Source organism: Pecten maximus, chromosome 3 (assembly GCF_902652985.1).
Source record: "Pecten maximus chromosome 3, xPecMax1.1, whole genome shotgun sequence".
NCBI classification, from domain to species: Eukaryota; Metazoa; Mollusca; class Bivalvia; order Pectinida; family Pectinidae; genus Pecten; species Pecten maximus.
The window spans coordinates 21,253,555-21,276,469 of record NC_047017.1 but is presented as its reverse complement, the minus strand read 5'-3'; the positions used below and the strand labels follow the sequence as shown (position 1 = coordinate 21,276,469).

The 22,915-nt window shown below is 36.6% G+C and overlaps 1 protein-coding gene across 1 annotated transcript in view; it reads right to left on the bottom strand.

The window, feature by feature from the left end:
- The window catches only part of LOC117323544 (kinetochore-associated protein 1-like), a 54,167-nt gene that overhangs the window by 23,733 nt on the left and 7,519 nt on the right, over positions 1 to 22,915 (bottom strand). Inside the window, exons 6-31 of the mRNA XM_033878821.1 lie at positions 20,118 to 20,198; positions 19,558 to 19,676; positions 18,946 to 19,033; positions 18,343 to 18,407; positions 17,901 to 18,010; positions 17,289 to 17,433; positions 16,664 to 16,701; positions 16,138 to 16,200; positions 15,492 to 15,567; positions 14,719 to 14,844; positions 13,893 to 13,982; positions 12,324 to 12,392; positions 11,802 to 11,863; positions 9,820 to 9,928; positions 8,502 to 8,645; positions 8,041 to 8,097; positions 7,284 to 7,400; positions 6,986 to 7,105; positions 5,846 to 5,989; positions 4,197 to 4,295; positions 3,601 to 3,704; positions 2,951 to 3,053; positions 2,625 to 2,762; positions 1,693 to 1,812; positions 1,446 to 1,521; positions 1,198 to 1,262 (exon numbers count right to left, since the gene is read on the bottom strand). Coding sequence (XP_033734712.1) covers positions 1,198 to 1,262; positions 1,446 to 1,521; positions 1,693 to 1,812; positions 2,625 to 2,762; positions 2,951 to 3,053; positions 3,601 to 3,704; positions 4,197 to 4,295; positions 5,846 to 5,989; positions 6,986 to 7,105; positions 7,284 to 7,400; positions 8,041 to 8,097; positions 8,502 to 8,645; positions 9,820 to 9,928; positions 11,802 to 11,863; positions 12,324 to 12,392; positions 13,893 to 13,982; positions 14,719 to 14,844; positions 15,492 to 15,567; positions 16,138 to 16,200; positions 16,664 to 16,701; positions 17,289 to 17,433; positions 17,901 to 18,010; positions 18,343 to 18,407; positions 18,946 to 19,033; positions 19,558 to 19,676; positions 20,118 to 20,198 — 2,528 coding nt within the window. The remainder of the gene's footprint in view (positions 1 to 1,197; positions 1,263 to 1,445; positions 1,522 to 1,692; positions 1,813 to 2,624; positions 2,763 to 2,950; positions 3,054 to 3,600; positions 3,705 to 4,196; positions 4,296 to 5,845; positions 5,990 to 6,985; positions 7,106 to 7,283; positions 7,401 to 8,040; positions 8,098 to 8,501; positions 8,646 to 9,819; positions 9,929 to 11,801; positions 11,864 to 12,323; positions 12,393 to 13,892; positions 13,983 to 14,718; positions 14,845 to 15,491; positions 15,568 to 16,137; positions 16,201 to 16,663; positions 16,702 to 17,288; positions 17,434 to 17,900; positions 18,011 to 18,342; positions 18,408 to 18,945; positions 19,034 to 19,557; positions 19,677 to 20,117; positions 20,199 to 22,915) is intronic.

Genomic DNA, 22,915 nt, shown 5'->3' with positions numbered 1-22,915 from the left:
ACATCCTATATCTTACCTACAAGGTCCCCAGACTGTACCAAGCATCCTACATCTTACCTACAAGGTCCCCAGACTGTACCAAGCATCCTATATCTTACATACAAGGTCCCCAGACTGTACAAGCATCCTATATCTTACCTACAAGGTCCCCAGACTGTACCAAGCATCCCATATCTTACCTACAAGGTCCCAGACTGTACCAAACATCCCATATCTTACCTACAAGGTCCCCAGACTGTACAAGCATCCTATATCTTACCTACAAGGTCCCCAGACTGTACCAAGCATCCCATATCTTACCTACAAGGTCCCAGACTGTACCAAACATCCTACATCTTACCTACAAGGTCCCAGACTGTACCAAACATCCTACATCTTACCTACAAGGTTCCAGACTGTACCAAGCATCCCATATCTTACCTACAAGGTCCCAGACTGTACCAAACATCCTACATCTTACCTACAAGGTCCCAGACTGTACCAAACATCCTACATCTTACCTACAAGGTCCCAGACTGTACCAAGCATCCTACATCTTACCTACAAGGTCCCAGACTGTACCAAGCATCCTACATCTTACCTACAAGGTCCCAGACTGTACCAAGCATCCTACATCTTACCTACAAGGTCCCCAGAATGTACCAAACATCCCATATCTTACCTACAAGGTCCCCAGACTGTACCAAGCATCCCATATCTTACCTACAAGGTCCCCAGACAGTACCAAGCATCCTACATCTTACCTACAAGGTCCCAGACTGTACCAAGCATCCCATATCTTACCTACAAGGTCCCAGACTGTACCAAGCATCCTACATCTTACCTACAAGGTCCCAGACTGTACCAAGCATCCCATATCTTATCTACAAGGTCCCCAGACAGTACCAAGCATCCTACATCTTACCTACAAGGTCCCAGACTGTACCAAGCATCCTACATCTTACCTACAAGGTCCCAGACTGTACCAAGCCTCCCATATCTTACCTACAAGGTCCCAGACAGTACCAAGCATCCCATATCTTACCTACAAGGTACCAGACTGTACCAAGCATCCCATATCTTACCTACAAGGTCCCCAGAATGTACCAAACATCCCATATCTTACCTACAAGGTCCCAGACTGTACCAAGCATCCTACATCTTACCTACAAGATCCATGAGATTTTACCAACAGCCATATTTACATGTATTACTTACTTGTAAGGCCCTCAGGCTCTGTAGGCTGGACAGAAGATACCTCAGTTCCCTGGTCTCTAAATAATCTTTGGAGAGAGAAAGATAGACATTTAGAAAATCAAATATGACATTCAGCATAAATTTAAGTAATCATCATCATCATAAAACATTCAGCATAAATTTAAGTAATTAACATCGTTGTCATCATCATCATAAAACATTCAGCATAAATTTAAGTAATCATCATCGTTGTCATCATCATTACATACCATTTGAGAAGGTGAGTAAGTGTCTAGCTATGTACACTCCCGCCTCTGTAAAAAGTTGTTTCTTTTTCTCATTTTCCTGAAAAAAAAGCTCACAATATAAATCTTGATTTGAAATTGAAATTTTAATATATGTTGTAAATTCATGTCCGTATAAAATTGAAACATCAGAATAATTCGGATTTATAAAAGACAATCCTTCATGTTGTTATTCGAAGTTGAAAAGAAATGGAACGAGGGTCACTATTACCTGTTGGTTGATGATAATCATATCATTCAGGACAACTCGGACTAGACTGAGGATCCTTAGCCCACAAGTGTAGGCCATGTCCATAGATAGTAACTTCAGCAATCTGACAGCCTCATCCACCTACAGAGGAGGTGAAATAAAAACTATTCAAGGTAGAACTTGCATGGTTTTCACCCAACAGACAAATTAATATGTATCATGATTTGTGCTGTCGTATCGTGTCAGTCTTTCTAATGTTTTCAAATCATACAATTCATATAAAAATAATTCTATATTTGTGACACAGTGTAAAAAATTATCTAAATATACATCGTCTTTTGAGGACACCATTGTTTAACGATTATGAGGCATAACTAAATCTGGAACTGATCTATGTCTGTTTTTAGAGAAATATTGCTAGAGGTTAGTACAATAACACTGTGAAATGAATTGCACATGTAACATTACATCGTATTATACACTGTCAAGTGACAAGGACTCAGAGCCTTATAACTTTTATGTAGCTTTGATTTAAAACCTTCTCTTTAGTGGTGAGGACTCGAAGTCTGATGTATACATGTGTAACCCTGGTAAATACTAGCCGGAATATACCGCTCGGCTAGGGAGATTTTCTCTTTAGCTCGATCAGTTGAGAGTAAGACTAGTATAGTAAGCCAGAGGTTTCGGGTTCGATCCCTAGCAGATGCAGTGATTTAAATTTAATTAATCATGCGCTGTTGCACATAAGATTTTATTTAGCGGTGAGGACTCAAAGAGTCAGAAGATGTAAATGTGATTATGTTTAGTGATGAGGGCTCAGAGCCTGAAGTTGTAGACTCTGAGCCTGAAGTTGTAGACTCTGAGCCTGAAGTTGTAGACTCGGAGTCTGAAGCTGTACATATGATTATCTTTAGTGGTGAGGAGTCGAAGCCTACGGATGTACACATGATTACCTTGTCTTTAGTGATGAGAATTCGCAGTCTGAAGATGTAGAGATCTTTCTCCATTTTGATGTTGTAGGATTCCATTACACTGAGAGCATCTTCCATACATCCCTCACTGTTTTGACTCAGTATCAGAAATAGGAGTCTCTGTTTAACACAGTACATATCGTGAGAATCGAAATGAAAAACACAAAATAATGAGTAAACACAAATATTCCTGAGCTTCAAAAATTAATGTTTCTTAAGTACATTTCTGAAAAGGTTTTTTGTAAATAAATCTTGAACTGCGCATATGTTTAATTCAAATTATCAGCATTTAACTGGATAAGACTTACATCTGCATTGGTGCGGTCAGGCACAGCCATATTCTTGAGATCATACTTGAGCATCAACTTCTTCACCTCCACAATATGGCATTGTTTCTGGAGTTGAACAACTCTGTCACGAAATACAATCAGGACATTAGATTAAAATGAAAAACAAACAGGACATTAGATTAACATGAAAATCAAACAGAACATAATTAATAATTAATTCTTACACAATTAGCGTGAAAATTACAGTAAAATGGAAAATAAAATTCAAATTAAGATAAGGCAGGTGCTGCAATATTTACTGTAAAACTGTGTGCTTTAATGCCTTACTTTGACTTTACAGCTACTTATCTCAATTTCTACATTTTCTATCATGGTTTTCATAAACACTTGTGGGGAATAGCTATTTAGTTAACGTTACCTTCAAAAAAGAAATACTAGTTATAGATAAACCAATGATAATTCTACTTTGAGACTTTGATCCAAGATAATTCCTTTCAAGGGAATAAACCGGAGTACCCAGGGAAAACCCACGTGGTCGGGCAGGTGACCCCATACCTTTTCACGACCGGTCAGGGAATCGAACCCCAGCCACATAGGTGAAAAGCAAGTGTTACCACTGTGCCACTTCACCACCCTAAGGAATAACAAAAGTAGATGCCAGAACATACTTGGGATGGTTTAGCTCCAGCCCAGCTTTGACAAGTTGATCAATCTCTTTACTCCACGGGATGGGTGCCCACTTCATTGCCTCTGTGATAGCATCACATTTCTCCTAAAACACAGGGTCATTTAATTAACTAAGAAATGTTCATCAGCCCAGATGTCATGCATTAACTGAGTGATCAAGCATTGGATACTCAGTGGAATAGGAAAAGTGTACCAGTCACAATGTTACTATACTGGTATCAGCTGCTAGCCTTACCTTAGTCTAATTTATACCTATTTATAGCTATCACTATCACTGCTAGCTCTGTACAAAGTAGCTTTCAATTTCTTTTTTTTTTAGATAGTTATTTATCAGAAACAAAACATTTCTCGATTCCAATAATAACAGGAATTTCAAAAGTGATTTAAACTTTTAAATCTGATCAATTATATACAAATTTGTATTGATACATTTTCAATCTGTATTAAGTTGTACCTTACAGAAGTTGAATTATGAATATTTGAAATATTTCCAATCTACATAATTTTCGACCTTAGCGAGCTGATTCCAGTCTGGGTACATCACCTGAATGATGACCAGATTAATACAATAAAATACCTCTGATCCTGATATCCGGTTAGTAACGGCGATAACTTTGGCCTCCCACGGCGTCTCACTGCGGTATGTGGTAACTGCTCCAACTCTCTCCAGTAAATCCTAAAAACGTTATCACAATATGCATAATTCCAGGCAGAATTTTATACTAAATACCAAGAGGCCAAAAGGGACTGTATTTCCAGCACAAGTACAGTTACAATGATTTTCCCATTTTGGGATCTGTTTCTCACTTTAAGAAAAACATATTTGATTCCTTGGTTCCAAAGATGATTCATAGCAAATTCTATAGAAAATCATTCAACTTCAACATCTAATGTATTTCCCAGACCTTCCCATTGTACAATATTGAGACCCTCTTCCCTCAATGATAATTCAGACCAAATTTGGTTACAATCCCTTCATCTGTGTAGAAAAGCAGGATTTAAACACTTGACTAAAGTATATTTCCACTGTAAGGTCCCTAAGCCATCTGTCAAATGGCAAAGCAGACCTCAATTTATATTTTAAAGTCAATTTGTCAATCACTGCTCCGTTATACTGGGAGGAACACACGTCTAGATACACTGGGAGGTACACACGTCTAGATATACTGGGAGGTACACACGTCTAGATACACTGGGAGGTACACACGTCTAGATACACTGGGAGGTACACACGTCTAGATACACTGGGAGGTACACACGTCTAGATACACTGGGAGGTACACACGTCTAGATACACTGGGAGGTACACACGTCTAGATACACTGGGAGGTACACACGTCTAGATACACTGGGAGGTACACACGTCTAGATACACTGGGAGGTACACACGTCTAGATACACTGGAGGTACACACGTCTAGATACACTGGGAGGTACACACGTCTAGATACACTGGGAGGTACACACGTCTAGATAAGCTGGAGGTACACACGTCTAGATACACTGGGAGGTACACACGTCTAGATACACTGGGAGGTACACACGTCTAGATATACTGGGAGGTACACACGTCTAGATACACTGGGAGGTACACACGTCTAGATACACTGGGAGGTACACACGTCTAGATACACTGGAGGTACACACGTCTAGATATACTGGAGGTACACACGTCTAGATACACTGGGAGGTACACACGTCTAGATACACTGGAGGTACACACGTCTAGATATACTGGGAGGTACACACGTCTGGATATACTGGAGGTGCACACGTCTAGATATACTGGGAGGTACACACGTCTAGATACACTGGAGGTACACACGTCTAGATATACTGGGGGGTACACACGTCTAGATATACTGGGGGGTACACACGTCTAGATACACTGGGGGGTACACACATCTAGATACACTGGGAGGTACACACGTCTAGATATACTGGGAGGTACACACGTCTAGATACACTGGGAGGTACACACGTCTAGATACACTGGGAGGTACACACGTCTAGATACACTGGGAGGTACACACGTCTAGATATACTGGAGGTACACACGTCTAGATATACTGGAGGTACACACGTCTAGATATACTGGAGGTACACACGTCCAGATACACTGGGCGGTACACACGTCTAGATATACTGGGCGGTACACACGTCTAGATATACTGGGCGGTACACACGTCTAGATATACTGGAGGTACACACGTCTAGATACACTCACCTTGATATACTGCGAGAATATGCTGTCTTCTTTCAGTCCATGCTCCCTCATATAGGGTCGAATGTATGTGTCCAGCGTTTGGTCCATCAACTCTACTGCTACCACTTCATCTAACATCCGGAAGGTGACACTCTCTGTCGTCTCCTAAAAGGTTAAAATAAGTCATGAATCTGTCCTTTCATTAGGAAAATCACTTTAAAACAAGAGATCCCTGAGGGATCTTGGCGCCCACCAATGAATGATCTATATCAGTGAAATGAAAGACTGATTTTTTCTCTTCTTTTTCATTCTTTCACTCTTCTTTCAATAACGTGATATAAGTACAATATAGCAGGAACAACCTGCAATAGTCAAAATCTAAGATGGCCGCCTGTCGCCATCTGATGTACCTGATGATGACACACCTGTATAAACACCTGATGTACCTGATGATGACACACCTGTATAAACACCCCATGATGACACACCTGTATAAACACCCGATGATGACACACCTGTATAAACACCTGATGATGACATACCTGTATAAACACCTGATGATGACATGCCTGTATAAACACCTGATGATGACATACCTGTATAAACATCTGTATGACATACCTGTATAAACACCTGATGATAACATACCTGTATACACACCTGATGATGACATACCTGTATAAACATCTGATGTACCTGATGATGACACACCTGTATAAACACCTGATGATGACATACCTGTATAAACACCTGATGATGACACACCTGTATAAACATCTGATGTACCTGATGATGACACACCTGTATAAACACCCGATGATGACACACCTGTATAAACACCTCATGATGACATACCTGTATAAACACCTCATGATGACATACCTGTATAAACACCTCATGATGACATACCTGTATAAACATCTAATGTACCCGATGATGACACACCTGTACAAACATCTGATGTACCTGATGATGACACACCTGTATAAACACATGATGATGACACACCTGTATAAACACCTGATGTACCTGATGATGACATACCTGTATAAACGCCTGATGATGACATACCTTTATAAACACCTGATGATGACATACCTTTATAAAAACCTGATGATGACATACCTGTATAAACACCTGATGTACCTGATGATGACATACCTGTATAAACTGTCCATAGGTGAGTTTACACCTGTACTTGGTGTGGAGATCATGTAGGTGTTTCAGGTTCGTGATAAGGACATGTATAGGTTCTGTGATGGCTGCTGGGTTGAGACTGGTCTGCAACAACAAAGTTGTAATAACTACAAAGTCACATGTCATATATATAAGTACATTCCATAAAACAAAGCTGTGCACATACAATTCAATTATAACACTCTTTATTTTTGTTAATAAGAATAATTTTGATCACTAATGAAGCTGGACCCCCAGCATTATCACAGTAAAACAAACTTACCCTGTAGGCCATGTCAGACGCTGTACATAAATAGTCAGAGTGGCTAATTCTTGTTACTCGGCACAAACTTTTATGGATGGACTTGAGGAAAGTGATGGCATTCATTGGCCAGGCAGCCTGAAAACAGAAAGTACACCAAACAAGAATTCCATGGAAGTTAATGTCGCCTGCACAGCAAACTGGGTGATTACGAGAGTTATAACACGGAGACAGATTTTCTATTTATAGTTACAGTGACCTTGACCTTAGACCTATGGACCAGTTTTAAAAAAGAACCCTATGCAAGCACTTGTGGTAAGGAAAACCTGTACAAAGATAGAGTTTGATGGGCCCAATGGAACTTGTTATCACAAGGAAAATATTTTTTTTGTTTTAGTTTACAGATTTACTATTTATAGTAACAGGAACCTTGATCTTTGACCTTCCGACCTGAAAAGCTTTCTCAAGCAAGTACTTTTGGTAAGGAAGATCCGCATAAAGTTTGAGTTTGATCGACTCAAGGGAACTTCACTTATCTCACGGATATCTCTGCAGACGCCGACTTAGTGATACCTATATTTCACCTGCTATTTTGCAGGTGACAATGACAAAATGATCAATGATGTGATGATAATTCTACTGCAGTCAATTTGACCTATTTTCCTAGGTTACCATGCTAAGTCATGCAACACCAATATAGACAGTACTACAAATCATTTGTTCAGGAACAAGTAGTCAATCTCTTTTACACTAATTGATATAGTGGAACCTGTTGTACCTTTTCCTGTAGCTCCATGTTCTTTGCCTTCTGTATAATCCAGTCAACAAGAAGTGCCTATGAAAATGCAAAGGAAAAATTAAACATATATATTTTCAATGCCTTAGGAGGTGTATTGAGGTCCAAAAACCTATATACTTTGAGTGCAGATGTTCAATAATGGTCATATTGTATCTAATAGTTTCAGAAGTTATGGTAAAAATCATTCTTTTTGTATAAGAAACTCTCATATTTTTGAAAATGAGAATTTTTTGGCAACTGAAAGACGACTCCTTATTTATTTTTTTCCGATTAAAAAATCAGCATTTTTAATCATTCAAATACCAGGTATCAAATTATTTGGTTTACATTGACTTGATACAACATACTTTGGGGAAAATGTGTGTACTTGTTCATTGTGGAGACCTGGAGTTTTTAAATTATTAACTGTGAAATAAGTGTAGTTTTCTTAGACTACTTACCAGTGAGTCTGGGTGTAATCTTGATATCGATGGTATGAGTGTATCTCTCATCAAACCAAGCACCTCTTTGGCTGTTACTTGTTCTGGTAACCATGACAACACCTTACTGATCAGTGGCGCTGTCAGATTAGTATGCCATTCAGCCTGGTGGTGGAAAAGGATTAAACATCAAAGTATATCCTCAGAAATAGAAACAAATTTTAGGTAGAGTTTTATAGCTTTCTTTTGCCATGGGGTGATTAAATTCAGGGTTTTATCTTTTCTTTTCTTTCTAGCAACTTTATTTTTCTTAATGTCCTGAAACCATATATAAGAACTCTATTACTCAGGAGTTTACCAATACCTTTCAACACTTGTACCAAAAAAAACTTGTTGACACTTGGGTGACAACATAGGCTCCCCTTCTGTTTTCGAGATGGAAGGTAAAAATGTTAGTCACTACTTTTTTTTTTAGCAGTTAACATTTTCGAGAGTGGGAAATCTTAATTGGCTGTTGTCAGTATAATGAGACCGGGTAGGGTGTCCTGTTGAGTGTCTTTGGCAGTATGAATCAGTATGATAGCACTATAAAGTTGGCATCAGTTTTGTACTACCACAAGGAGATGAACAAACCTTCCACAGCCTCCCAAAACATACATACAATACATGCATCGCTCACACAGGGGAGGCTATCCTTAAATGACCTTAGCTGTTGATAAAACGTTAAATAATACCTAACTAAACTAAACAAACTTTCTACCACAATACCCTGTGTTATTCAACTCTCAGACCATCAGTTAATCATTACAGCTGTTGCTTAACAATCTGTTTATGCCACACGTGGCATAAACTCTGTACGCATTTTGATTGGCTAACACGGTGAACTTTGACCCAAGCTGCAATTATTATTGACGTCATCAATAATCTAATGACGTCACATCACCGGGTCCCGGACGTCACTGGTACACTTTATTTGCATATGCGAAATTATACTTAGCCACGTTTCCCTTTGATTCAAGCCGATATTATTGTGGTAGAAACAGGTCACACGACTCGAAATTGTTGGATATGGAATTTATTTCACACGAGTAAGTTATTTTTTAAAAGTTGCAAAAAACACTCGCTAAAGCTCGTGTCTTTTGTAACTTTTAAAAAATAACTTACTCGAGTGAAATAAATTCCATATCCAACAACCACTCGTTGTGTAACCTCTATATATCTTTCATAATTGGAAAATTTTCTTTGTTTTCCGATTTTTATCATCCTTGAAAATATCTTGTATCCCGTTTTCAAACTCCTTTCCCCTAGATTACTGTATTAAGTAATAGTATATATATACCTCATGTCTTATCCATATCACCAGTCCAGCCAACAGATTCCTCTGGTCAAACAGCATCGTGGCCTGTTGTAGGAGGTCCGTCTTCAAAAACACATCCCACTTCTCTCCACTGTTAACATAGGATCAGAACGTAATGTTATTAATAGGAAATAATTTTTAAAAGAGGCCCATGGGCCTTAACAGTCACCTGAGTTTTGATATATATTAGCACATTTGACCCCCTGTGACCTTGAACAAAGGTCAAGGTCATCCATTTGAACAAACTTGGTAGCCTTTCATCCCAGCATGCTACAGACCTAATATTGGGTCTCTGGGCCTTTTGGTTATCAAAAAGAAGTCATTTAAAGATTTAAGCATATTTGACCCCTGTGACCTTGAACAAAGGTCAAGGTCATCCATTTGAACAAACTTGGTAGCCCTTCATCCCAGCATGCTACAGGCCAAGTATTAGGTCTATGGGCCATTTAGTTATCAAGAAGAAGTCATTAAAAGATTTCCGCATATTTGACCCATGTGACCTTGAACAAAGGTCAAGGTCATCCATTTGAACAAACTTGGTAGCCCTTCATCCCAGCATGCTACAGGCCTAATATTAGGTGTTTGGGCTTTTTGGTTATCAAGAAGAAGTCATTCAAAGATTTTAGCATATTTGACCCCTGTGACCTTGGATGAAGGTCAAGGTCATCCATTTGAACAAAACGTGGTAGCCCTTCATCCCAGCATGCTACAGGTCCAATATCAGGTCTCTGAGCCTTTTGGTTATTAAGAAGAAGTTGTTCAAAGATTTTAGCATATTTGACCCTTGTGACCTTGAATGAAAGTCAAGGTCATCCATTTGAACAAACTTGGTAGCCCTTCATCCCAGCATGCTACAGGCCCAATATCAGGTCTCTGGGCCTTTTGGTTATCAAGAAGAAGTCGTTCACAGATTTTAGCATATTTGACCCTTGTGACCTTGAATGAAGGTCAAGGTCATCCATTTGAACAAACTTGGTAGTCCTTCATCCCAGCATGCTACAGGCCCAATATTAGGTCTCTGGGCCTTTTGGTTAGCAAGAAGAAGTCGTTCACAGATTTTAGCATATTTGACCCCTGTGACCTTGAATGAAGGTCAAGATCATCCATTTGAACAAACTTGGTAGCCCTTCATCCCATCATGCTACAGACCCAATATCAGGTCTCTGGGCCTGTTGGTAATTGAGAAGAAGTTGAAAATGTAAATTGTTTACGAAGGACGCCGGACGACACCGGACAAAAGGGGATCACAATAGGTCAACTGACACTTCGTCTCAGGTGACCTAAAAATTTCAGCTAGAAATAGAATTATTTCAGGAAGAATGAATTTTTTTAGTTTGCTTAAGACACTTAATATCATTATTTAGGACTCGAACGTTTTCAATAGATGGGTCTGTAGGCAGGACAGCCAGTACTATTCATACCACAAATTTTCATCTAGACATTCTTACAAGAGACCCAAAAGCTCACCAAGGTATTTCAGCTGTTTAACGATACTGGCATAGTATTCTTATCTACAGTAAGTTTAGTTCTGCCTCTCGGTACATAGGCCAACTACACTATCAAATATAATGGTACCAAGGATAATTCATCTTCATTTTGGCTGTTAACAAATGAACATCCACATTTTATGTTTACCTAGTGGGCTTTATTCCTTTACAGTGGAAACACCTTCCCTTTATAAAATTGTAGGGTTGAAACACTTCATAAACATTTTTCCTCTACAGGGCACTGTCCCTCTGCTCTTAGTGGTCTTGAGATCGGTCTAGAAAGTTTGAGGAAGCAAAATCTCAATTTCTATTTCCATTTTGTGTCTTTTTTTCCTTGTTTATCCTTTTCATTACGAATAGATGATGGAGTCTGCCTCATCATAAGTTTTTCTAATCATTCCTTTGGAAAAGTTGAGATAAAATTCTGATATACCAGTAAAGATTAAAGGGGCAGTGCATATAAATTTTAAAACAAACCTGAATGCCCCTTCACCAAAGGCTATTCCAAATGTAACCAATCTGTTCTGGATATCCAACAACTGAAACAGGACAAAGACAGATTTTCTCAATCTATTGATAAAAGAACATACATTTTCAGGGCTATGGACCAAGGTATCATTGTCATATGCAGAACTGAAAGTTTTCAATCCCTAGAATACAGATGTTTTTGGTTTTTTTTACTTGGACATTTTACGACATTTCTTGAACAAGTTGTCTCAAGTGATACAAATCAGTAGGGATAAAAGGATGCAGGAGACCTGAATGTGGAAACCCAAATATCTAAGTGGATGATCCAATAACTTTCACATCCATTTCAGGAATCAACCTTAAGCTTTAGTGAACTGTAAGTATACAGACTAGATGGCACAGTTTTATAAATATATTTTATAAATTGCAATAGAAATTTTCAATTCATAAACTTTTACATTAATTTTTTATACAAAGTCTATTCAAGTTAAGTTTTACAAGTATCTGTAACTTAAGAGATGGTCACATTACCTTGCTCATTAAGGTCTGTTGAAGTTTTTTGTCACCCTCATCAGTAATGGACTTAGCATACTTTTCCAGCTGAAAGCATTAATTTCAATCAATTTTAACATTACCAAAAAGCATTTAGTTTTCGGCATAGCCGTCTAATTTTGTTTTGGCCCCGTATATGACGCGACAGGTGGCGTTTCTTGTCAAGATGAAGTACGTGATTGGTCAATGTAGCGGTCAATGCAAAATGCAGATATACAGTTAAAAACGAAACAAAGTTAAAGGGACCTCACGGTAAACCAATATTTATTTTGTATTTTCTATCATATTGTTTGGTATATCTTTTAAAAAAAATAACCTTCTGAACAATAACCATTCGAATTTGATGATGTATGTACATAAAAACATCAATTATCAATTATTAAAAGGTTATCACTCTGAATATGCAAATTTTGTGACATATAAACGCATGCGCACAACAAACTAAACACATGGAAACAAAAATGGCTTCCAATGTGAATCGACTGCGGTTGGAAACGATAACAGCTTCCGCAATGAAGAGAATAATAGGAAAATGGGTCAAACACAATCCTAGAATTAAACTTTGGAATCAGTACAATAGATTGTAACAGTTCAAACATGAAAACAGCAGTAATACGGACGCCGCTCGTATTCTGCTTGATTGTTTGATAGTAGGTCATGACAATCTCGGTAAAATTTACACAAACTCTGATATATTAACACAAACTCGGTAATAGTTCCACAAGCTCTGTAATATTTACACAGTCTGTACCAGTATATCGCTACTGTCACTATACTATATGAACAGTGTTTACACTTATTTACACATAAATATGTGTGCCGTAATATATACAGAACGTGTTATTTAACATTTAAACCACTGTATAATATCGCTATCCAACTAACCCAGATGGAATATAGATATCGCCTTGTAAACTATCGTCTATTTGTGTTGCCACGATTTCAAAACAGTCACGTAATGATTTAAAAATAATTTCCGCGCTAAATTAAGAGGGGGATTACCAACTAAATCGAGTGGTCAAGCTGGACATAGGGATTGACTGTGAACATTGGGACAGTGAAAAATGCAACGTTTTTACCGTAATGTCCCTTTTAAATTGAATGCAAGCTGAATAAGTGGATGCATCTATTCAAATGACACATTTGCAGTCCTATTATCACAAAAATGATTCAAACTGATATAATTTTGTTATCCGTGCTGAAACTGCGCATTTATTAATTAAAATGTAGTTCATTAATTTATTTCACCAGTAGTTTTACATTATAACCACCAGCATTAAAACTATGCCGTTTATCTTTTTTAAAGATATTTCTTGTTTGTTTTATTTACTTATTTATTCTTTCTCTTTCTTTTGTTCTGATTGATGGATTAATTCAATAAACTTAATTTTTTCATTAAATGTGGTAAAAAAAATTAAATGCTGGTACTGTTGACATTTTATATTATCAGAACTATCCAGTAGGATAAATGACACTAAAATCTTAAATCATTAAAGAGTCATGTGTAGTACTAACAGAATTTGATTAGAATGAAAAATCCTATTGTACCCGTTTCCTACAGTACGACAACAACTTCCTAGTAGAGTCCATTTCAGGTAAGGTAGACCTCATCCCTAGTTCACACACATGGCAATCATCCTGAAAACATATTTAAAGTGGTCAGTGGTTTTCAGTGAAGAATCACACATCTATAAAACTACATTTAAGGCATTGCAGAAATACACAGACACTGCTTAATGATTTCCAAATCTGAAAACTCTTTATTTCTTTCATCCTTCTTGTTTTAAAACGGGAATACTGATTTTAACAAACTTGGCAATTCCAAATGTTATTAAGAGAAGACCATGAAATCGATATTCCCAGCTCAGCAGACAGGCTGGTAAAAGATGATGAAGTTACAACACAAATTCAACTGACTACAATTTTGAATGGCACCCCAGTTTAATCAATACAGCATATACAGATACCTAGACATGGATGATACAAAACTCCCTAACCCGATATTTAACAAAAACACAGCATGAAAATAGTATAATTCAGCAGCTGCAGCTGCGTTTAGTAGAGCTTCATTGATGCAAATTTAATCCACAGTGTAGTAGTTGGTTTAATCCACATAGTGTAGTAGTTGGTTTAATCCACATAGCCATTGATTCAATCCACATAGCAGTTGCAATTGCTCAAACATATAAGTAAAAATATTGAATATGTTAAAAGGTATTAAATTTCTGTTTTTAAATATAAGGACCTGACCTCTTGCTCTATAGATATTCTTTATGCATTAGGCTCATTCTTAAGCTGACTGACCATAAACAGGAATTCATGCTTGTGATGATGGCACACTAAGATTTAAAGAAACATTTCCAAACATATTTACATTAATGAGATCCATACATATCCACAGCTGTTCTATCATCTCGGAGATCTTGTCTTCTCCGTACTTCATCACGTTCCACGGTGACAGCTGTTCCAGTAAGTGTTCCAACTTCTTCTTTTGAACAATCTGTCATTAAAGTTGCAGTTCATCATTAAACTGTATGTTAACAAATTTGATATGAAAACACTACATGTAAATTGACTGAAAAATTGGTTTGAACTGGTATATATGTTTTGCTTCAGAGTGCAGAACAGTTTTGATTCTGAGACTGGTGGATCACAAACATTAAAATATGTCTGTGTCATGAATGGATAGTTGGTGTTAAATGTTTAAAGATTAGTCTATTGGACATTTAATATAAATAAGAATATATATAAGTGCATCAAAACTTCATAAATGTCATCATACAGACCTGTGTGGTATCAGGTATTTCGTAAAATGGATTCAGAACAAAATATTAGTATATATGGTATGATTAAGGTCTATTTCAGTATACTCAATATCCTAGTAGAGGATTCCAGCAATGAGGAAATTCTACACATGGTGGGTGCTGGAGAAAACAGCATATTATACAGTACTGTCTGAATTAAAATCACTTCAGTGGGTGGTCCTAGTTTGACAAATCTGGAGTCCTTCCGTTGGGTAGACATTTACTGGAATAGCCCCAAGGAATTCAGAAGCTTTAAAAATTTGATAAAATATGAAATGAAATATATCATTTCATTACCACATCCATCTACCGTATTTCATATTATAAATGTGGTGTAAACTACCTCTGTGTTGAGTCCAAAGATCTTGGCAAATTGTTCAGCCTCCTCAAACTGATTCTTGTGCAGTATACGATACAATCTGCAAAAGAGAGCAACAAGTTAGATACAGAGCTTATCACTACCGATAGTCTGTCAACACTTGTTTAAGCTGATATGAAGGAGAGTTCTTAAAATGAAGTTTTAATGCATTACTATACAATAAAGGTTTATGATAAATTTGTTTGTTTGCTGGTTTATCGCCCTGTGAACAGCCAGGGTCATCTTAAGGCAGGGTCTCCTTGTAGTAGTTGGTGACTACCTCACTGAACAAGAGGCCGGTCGAATGCCATCCAGAGCAATAAGGGTAATGTGTCTTGTCCAAGGACACAACCAAGACAGCAAAGAATGGCTCATTTCTCGACGTCCCTAGAAACAGAAACCGACACAGGTAGGGAGCGTTGAACCACTCCTCTTGGATCTTCACCTAAGGTTATGTGGCCGGCATCTTAACTGACTGAGTGTCCCCCTGTATATGCTTCTAGTTTTTGCAAGAAATGAAATAGTTTTATTCTTACCTGTAATTGATTTTAAAGGCCAGTCAGCCTGATGTAAGATGATAAACACTACTAATAAAAAGTACATAGTCTGATATGCAAGAGTAAAATTATACCTTGTCTGTGGATTGGTCTCTGTTAGACAGCGGAACCGTACAGTGGACACAGATTCTGGAGAGCTACAACAGAAATCAGAAACAGGCATTATCTTGGAAAGTAAAAATACAATAGAAATAGACACAAGCTTTCTCATGAGAACCTTTTTTTTAATTCCAGAGAAAAATCCTACATCATATTATATTCATTCCTGGGTGAATTATTAAAATATACATCTATCAGAACCAAAAATATCCACAAATCATCCAGATTTATTTGACACAAAATCATCATTCTTCAGATGTATTTTGAGAAAGCCATGATCATACTTGCGTTAAATACCTTAATGTACTTATACTGATGTAGCTTGCCATAGTTTAACTTAACTTGTAATTATCATTCTGAGTATGTTAAGCTACATATTTTAACACATGTTTGACCTAGGCTTTAGAGACACTCCTTTACAGAAACAAATATATTTTAACAACTGACTTGTACATTATATCAGTGTGAGAACCAAAGAACCTTGTTATAAAAGCTATTTACCTCGGCTCTCCACAACATTCGGCAACATACAAGGTTTCCTACAACAGAGGATCTTGTGTAATATTAACACAACAATATAGTACCATATTTATTTGCAAACAAGCCCCTGCCTACTAATAAGTCCACCCCTCCATCTTCATTTTTACATTATCAATTTAAAGCTCAAGAGGTTAACAAATAAGCCCTTCCCATGTCTTTTACACAATGGAAGTGGGTTTACTAGGTATTTGAGAATAAATATGGTAATTTCAAATAGCTGTTGACCGGTTTTGCCCTATATCCCCTCAATCAATAAATATTGTATGACACACTCAACAACATAATTTTTTATTATTCATGTAGCTATATTATGCTTGCAATGAATTTTTCTTTTGGAAGAATGTGGTAAGTTTACTTATGGACTTGTAAACTTTCTAAAAACATACCCCAAAATCTTACGTTTTGGGTTGAGACAATGACACCAGGGCAACAGGGTGAGCTAATAAAGAAATGACCTAGATTAACAAAGGTGGTCTCTATGATGGCTTTGATCAAATAAAACAGCCAAAACGCACAGCTTACATATGACTGTGGAAATTAACGATTCAACATCAAGAAAACTGGTTATATAGAGTTGAAAAGCTACCTGGATGGTGAGACATTTGGAGATGACAGATGGAGCATTCAGCTGTAGGGTGTAGATGTTCTGACAGTCAGGAAGGTTTTGGATGACCAAAGTACTTCTCCAGTCCTTCGTCATGGTGAGGATTACAAGCTTCATCCCTTCAAGGCTGTAGATAAAATATTACATTCTGATCCATAACTAAATTTGCCTGACATCAGTTTACATTTCAACAATAATAATCAAAGTTATTTTGATCTACATGGCTTTGTTGGTTTGTAGTTAACTATTTCAAGACTTGGTGTTGTAAGAAAAGCCAAACCTAATTACCATTTCTATTTCTGGTTACTTTACCATATTTTGTGCATTCTATTTTCTCATTATTTTTATATCATGAAAATATAATAAAGGGAAATTGACTTAAGTGGATTATAAAATCCTCAGGATCTATCGACAGTAGGTTATCGTTTATACAAATTTACCATATTTTGTGCTTTCTATTTTCTCCTACAGGTAATTTTTAAATCGTAACAATAAGGGAAATTGACATAAGTGGATAATAAAATCCTCAGGATCTATCGACAGTGGGTTATCGTTTATACAAGTTAACAAAGTACATATAGAGAGTCTCCTGACCTCTGGTCTTTCACATCTTTGGTCTCCAGAAGCTGGAATTGTTCCACATCTAGATTTTTCCATTCTTTCAACAGTATAAGGGTTGGTAGATTCCACAAACTCAGAGTATGCTGCAATTACAGGACAAATATTGTCAACAACTGAATTCATTTATAAAGAGAATCATCCTAAACTATGTAGCTAACAAAACTGATTTTTTCCTTCATGAAATATCTGTTGATAGGATGTTAAACAAAACAAACCAAACCAATCCTTCGTAAGACATTGTTTAAACCAGAGATAGCATTAGGGAGAAAATGTTTCAATCATACAGAAGTTAACAATTCTTTACTTGAATTTTCAATTGAAATGCACAGCAGATAAACAGGAACATTTGAAATCTGAATAATGATGTAGACATACATATATTGCTGCTTTCATGTATGTTACTAAATAAACCTACATTACAGTCGAGTAGGAAGAGATGGACTCCGTCAGTCGTTACTTTTCCTTGTAAAATCCCAGAACCTGGTTAAGTAAAACAAAATACATGTACATCATTTAAGTTTTTGTTGTTGAAATATTTGCTTTTGTAATTTAAGAATTTTTTTTTTTTAAATCTACGAAGATTCAAATTCTTGATATCACCGACTACTTACCTGGTTATATTAAAAATCACTGACATTTAATTGTGAGGTAGGGTCTCCATGTGATAGCTTATGATTTTATCCCTACGTATCACAGGACAGTCTATGATATCAACCTTCAGAGAGACTGCGAAATAACCCATATATATAGGGATCAAACCTTACACCTTAAATCTTCACTGAGTTTGAATTAGTCAGATATTCTACCAAACAAACTATTACAGCCCATCTGCTTAGAGAACATTGGTTAGATACAAAAATAACGTCCTAGAAATTTATCAAATTTCAGATTTTAGGTTTTGATGAGGATCATTGCCAATGAATTGTTTCTTGTAATGATGTCTATTAAACTTGCAGTAAATAATGAGAATTTAAACACTGTGGTGATCAACTCTGGATTGTGTCAGTTTTTACCGTACCATTTAACATACTACTGCAGATTTCATTAGTCAGCTGAAGGCAGCCATTCTCATACTCCCAGGCAGCCAATATCCGTTTTCCGCAACCCTAAATCAAATTGAGATCATTTTCAAATTATTTCTGCACTGGAAGAGAATGCCACTATACAAGAGGCTTAAATATAGGAAAAATATAATCATCTAAAGAGTTTGTAACACTTATCACCGACTTTCAATATCAATCAATCATTTTCTTAACAAGTGGTGTATGAAAACATTGAGCCTTTAGGAAAGCTTTGTTTTACCCATGAATACAGAATACACATGTATTTAGTTTGAACAGCCTGGACAAACGTCTGTATATAAGGAAGAGGTGGGCCCAGTCATGTAAAATTGCCTAGCCCCAGTTTCAACAACATTTAATAACTTTAACGAAATTCCTTCAATTAAAATCTCTCATGAGAAAGCACTACTGGATTTAAGGAAAACATCTTATTTACATAACTTTTTAAAAAAAATTCTATATCCAATGTTTTTCTATGGAAAAGTTTATGTTAAGGAATTTCTTAAAATTAAGGAAAAACAGATGAAACCGGGACCTGGTTTGGCCTAGGATTCTCTGACACACATTACCATTGTAATGATGGTGTCCCCGATTGTGACGACATCTGTCACTCCCTCAGTATGCAGGTCTCCTGTCTGGATAATGTTCATCTTGTCCTTAATTGATAAAGCTGTTTTACTTTTGTCTTCTGTAGGAATAAATTAAACAAGAGAATTGTATATTAACACAAAACCTGTGATATACTGGATGATTACAAAACATCTTTTTTATATAAACCTCAGAAATCAACATGTTCGTGCTATATGTGATGCCATGTATCAATTCATCTCAAGAAAATAATGAAATTTAAAACTAGGAAATCAAGAGATTAAAACAATCATTCAGTATTTTACCTTATTACATATCATGCAAACTCATCCTCTAAATCCTTATAAATGAAGTAATTTTTTTCAAACTGATGGTTTTTTTCACATTATACATAGAGAATAAACTACAAAACTAAAACTTGAAATATAATGACTACATTTTGTTGAGAATCCATCATATGTTTGATTATTTTCTGGAATCCCCTACTGGGATAGATGTTTTACTGGAATAACCTTATATTGTATCTTTATTCAATAGTTACCCGATAGAAAAATGTTTGGTGTCAACTCGGATAGAACCATCAGTTGTCCACTGCTGCTCAGGATCAGTAGGTCATACTCAACTGCAAAGAGAAACAAGAGGTCCATAGGGCCTGATGGCATGGCACTCAATCTGTCACGTGGGAAGGTTAATTGGAGCCTGGTGTAATTTAAATGTAATATACAACCAATGAAGTAATAAAGGCATCAGTAGACTTGTAATAAAGATCTTTACTAAGTACAGGGCATAAAGATCTTTACAAAGTACAGGGCATAAAGATCTTACTAAGTACAGGGCATAAAGATCTTAACTAAGTACAGGGCATAAAGATCTTTACTAAGTACAGGGCATAAAGATCTTAACTAAGTACAGGGCATAAAGATCTTTACTAAGTACAGGGCATAAACATCTTTACTAAGTACAGGGCATAAAGATCTTTACTAAGTACAGGACATAAAGATCTTTACTAAGTACAGGGCATAAACATCTTTACTAAGTACAGGGCATAAAGATCTTTACTAAGTACAGGACATAAAGATCTTCACTAAGTACAGGGCATAAAGATCTTCACTAAGTACAGGGCATAAAGATCTTTACTAAGTACAGGGCATAAAGATATATACTAAGTACAGGGCATTAACATCTTTACTAAGTACAAGGCATACACATCTTTACTAAGTACAAGGCATAAAGATCTTACTAAGTACAGGGCATAAACATCTTTACTGAGTACAGGGCATAAACAACTTTACTAAGTACAAGGCATAACGATCTTTACTAAGTACAAGGCATAAAGATCTTTACTAAGTACAGGGCATAAAGATCTTTACTAAGTACAGGGCATAAAAATCTATAATAAGTACAGGGCATAAACATCTTTACTAAGTACAAGGCATAAAGATCTTACTAAGTACAGGGCATAAACATCTTTACTAAGTACAGGGCATAAACAACTTTACTGAGTACAGGGCATAAAGATCTTTACTAAGTACAGGGCATAAACATCTTTACTAAGTACAGGGCATGAAGATCTTTACTAAGTACAGGGCATAAAGATCTTTACTAAGTACAGGGCATAAAGATATATACTAAGTACAGGGCATAAACATCTTTACTAAGTACAAGGCATAAAGATCTTTACTAAGTATAAGGCATAAAGATCTTACTAAGTACAGGGCATAAACATCTTTACTAAGTACAGGGCATAAACAACTTTACTAAGTACAAGGCATAAAGATCTTTACTAAGTACAGGGCATAAAGATCTTTACTAAGTACAGGGCATAAAAATCTATAATAAGTACAGGGCATAAACATCTTTACTAAGTACAAGGCATAAAGATCTTACTTAGTACAGGGCATAAACATCTTTACTAAGTACAGGGCATAAACAACTTTACTAAGTACAGGGCATACTTGTAATATTGGTAAAACTTGTATCATAATTGTATATAGCTATATATAGGGAACAACCAACCAATTGAAAAAATATATTTTTGAAACAGCTCCTGTGTATAGAACGTTGAGCCAAGGATAAAATGTCTGGCAGCCACTGATTGGCCAGTATGTTATGAAGTGAGAAAATAGATATGTAGCCTGATAGGTAACTATCAATAAGAAATGTTGATATAAATTTCGTAAGTCCGATTGGTTTTTTTCCCAAAAGTTCACGTAATAGTAGTAAACAGGTAAACATTTAAGATTTTTGAGAATTTTTACTGCGAAATTCACCTATTTTCAAAATGGCTACCCTGGAGAAAATTTGAGCTGAAGGACCCAACTTTTTTTTTTGATTAGGTGTTATATCAGACCCTAAACTTTTGTTATAAACCATAATCGTCATATTCAATTCAAGAATTTGAATGAAATAATCCAAAACGTTAACACTAAGGTCTATGGGAAAACAATTGGTTGGTTGGTCTCTACATATAGCTACCGCATATGACATTTTTTGCCATCTAGCGTCCCTGGAAACCAGATGATGGGACCGACTAGCACATTTTCGGACGGGATTCTCATCTTGGAGGCATTGTAGCAGAATTTAGAGAGAAATTGAGATTCAGGGGGGATTGATGATGAAAATATGACACATGTAGTGTTACAAGGAGGACCATAGACCGGACAGATACGGACATACATTCTATATTTCAATGGTAGCGGTATATATCGTGGCTCGGGGTACGGTGGTATGCTGGTTGTACTGCTGGCACTACCCCGGTTCAATGTGTGGGTGTGTGTCTGGTTGTTCTGTTGTCACTACCCCGATTCGGTATTCGGTGATGTGTTTGGTTGTTCTGTTGTCACTACCCCAGTTAAGTGTTTGATGATATATCTGATTTTTTTTTGTTGTCACTTGCCCGGTTCCGTGTTCTGTGTCTGTGTTTCGACTCTTTTATCTAAATAATGGCTCTACTCCTAATATTTTTCTCGTTCGGCTTTTTTTTCTTCATTTTTTACAAAAAGACCAGAAATTAGGGGGTGGAGGAGATAACATTGAGTTATCTCCCCCTGATCTTTATTCTATATCTTATTTGTTTATATTTCTGAGTAGCACGATTTCTATACTTGGCTATTAACCAAAAGCCATCCCTTTAAATTCAAAGCTTATCAAGATATTAAAATTTACATTTCAAAATTAACTCAATTTTAATGTGGTTTTCTCTTAAGAATTTCATATCCGGTACCAATAGAAGAATCAACCTACCAGCCTAAGACTTGCAGTCAGGCACTGCATATTTTGATAGCATAGCCTATGGTTCTATCCTGTTCCAGAAAAGTTATATTTGAAAAATGTGAAAGA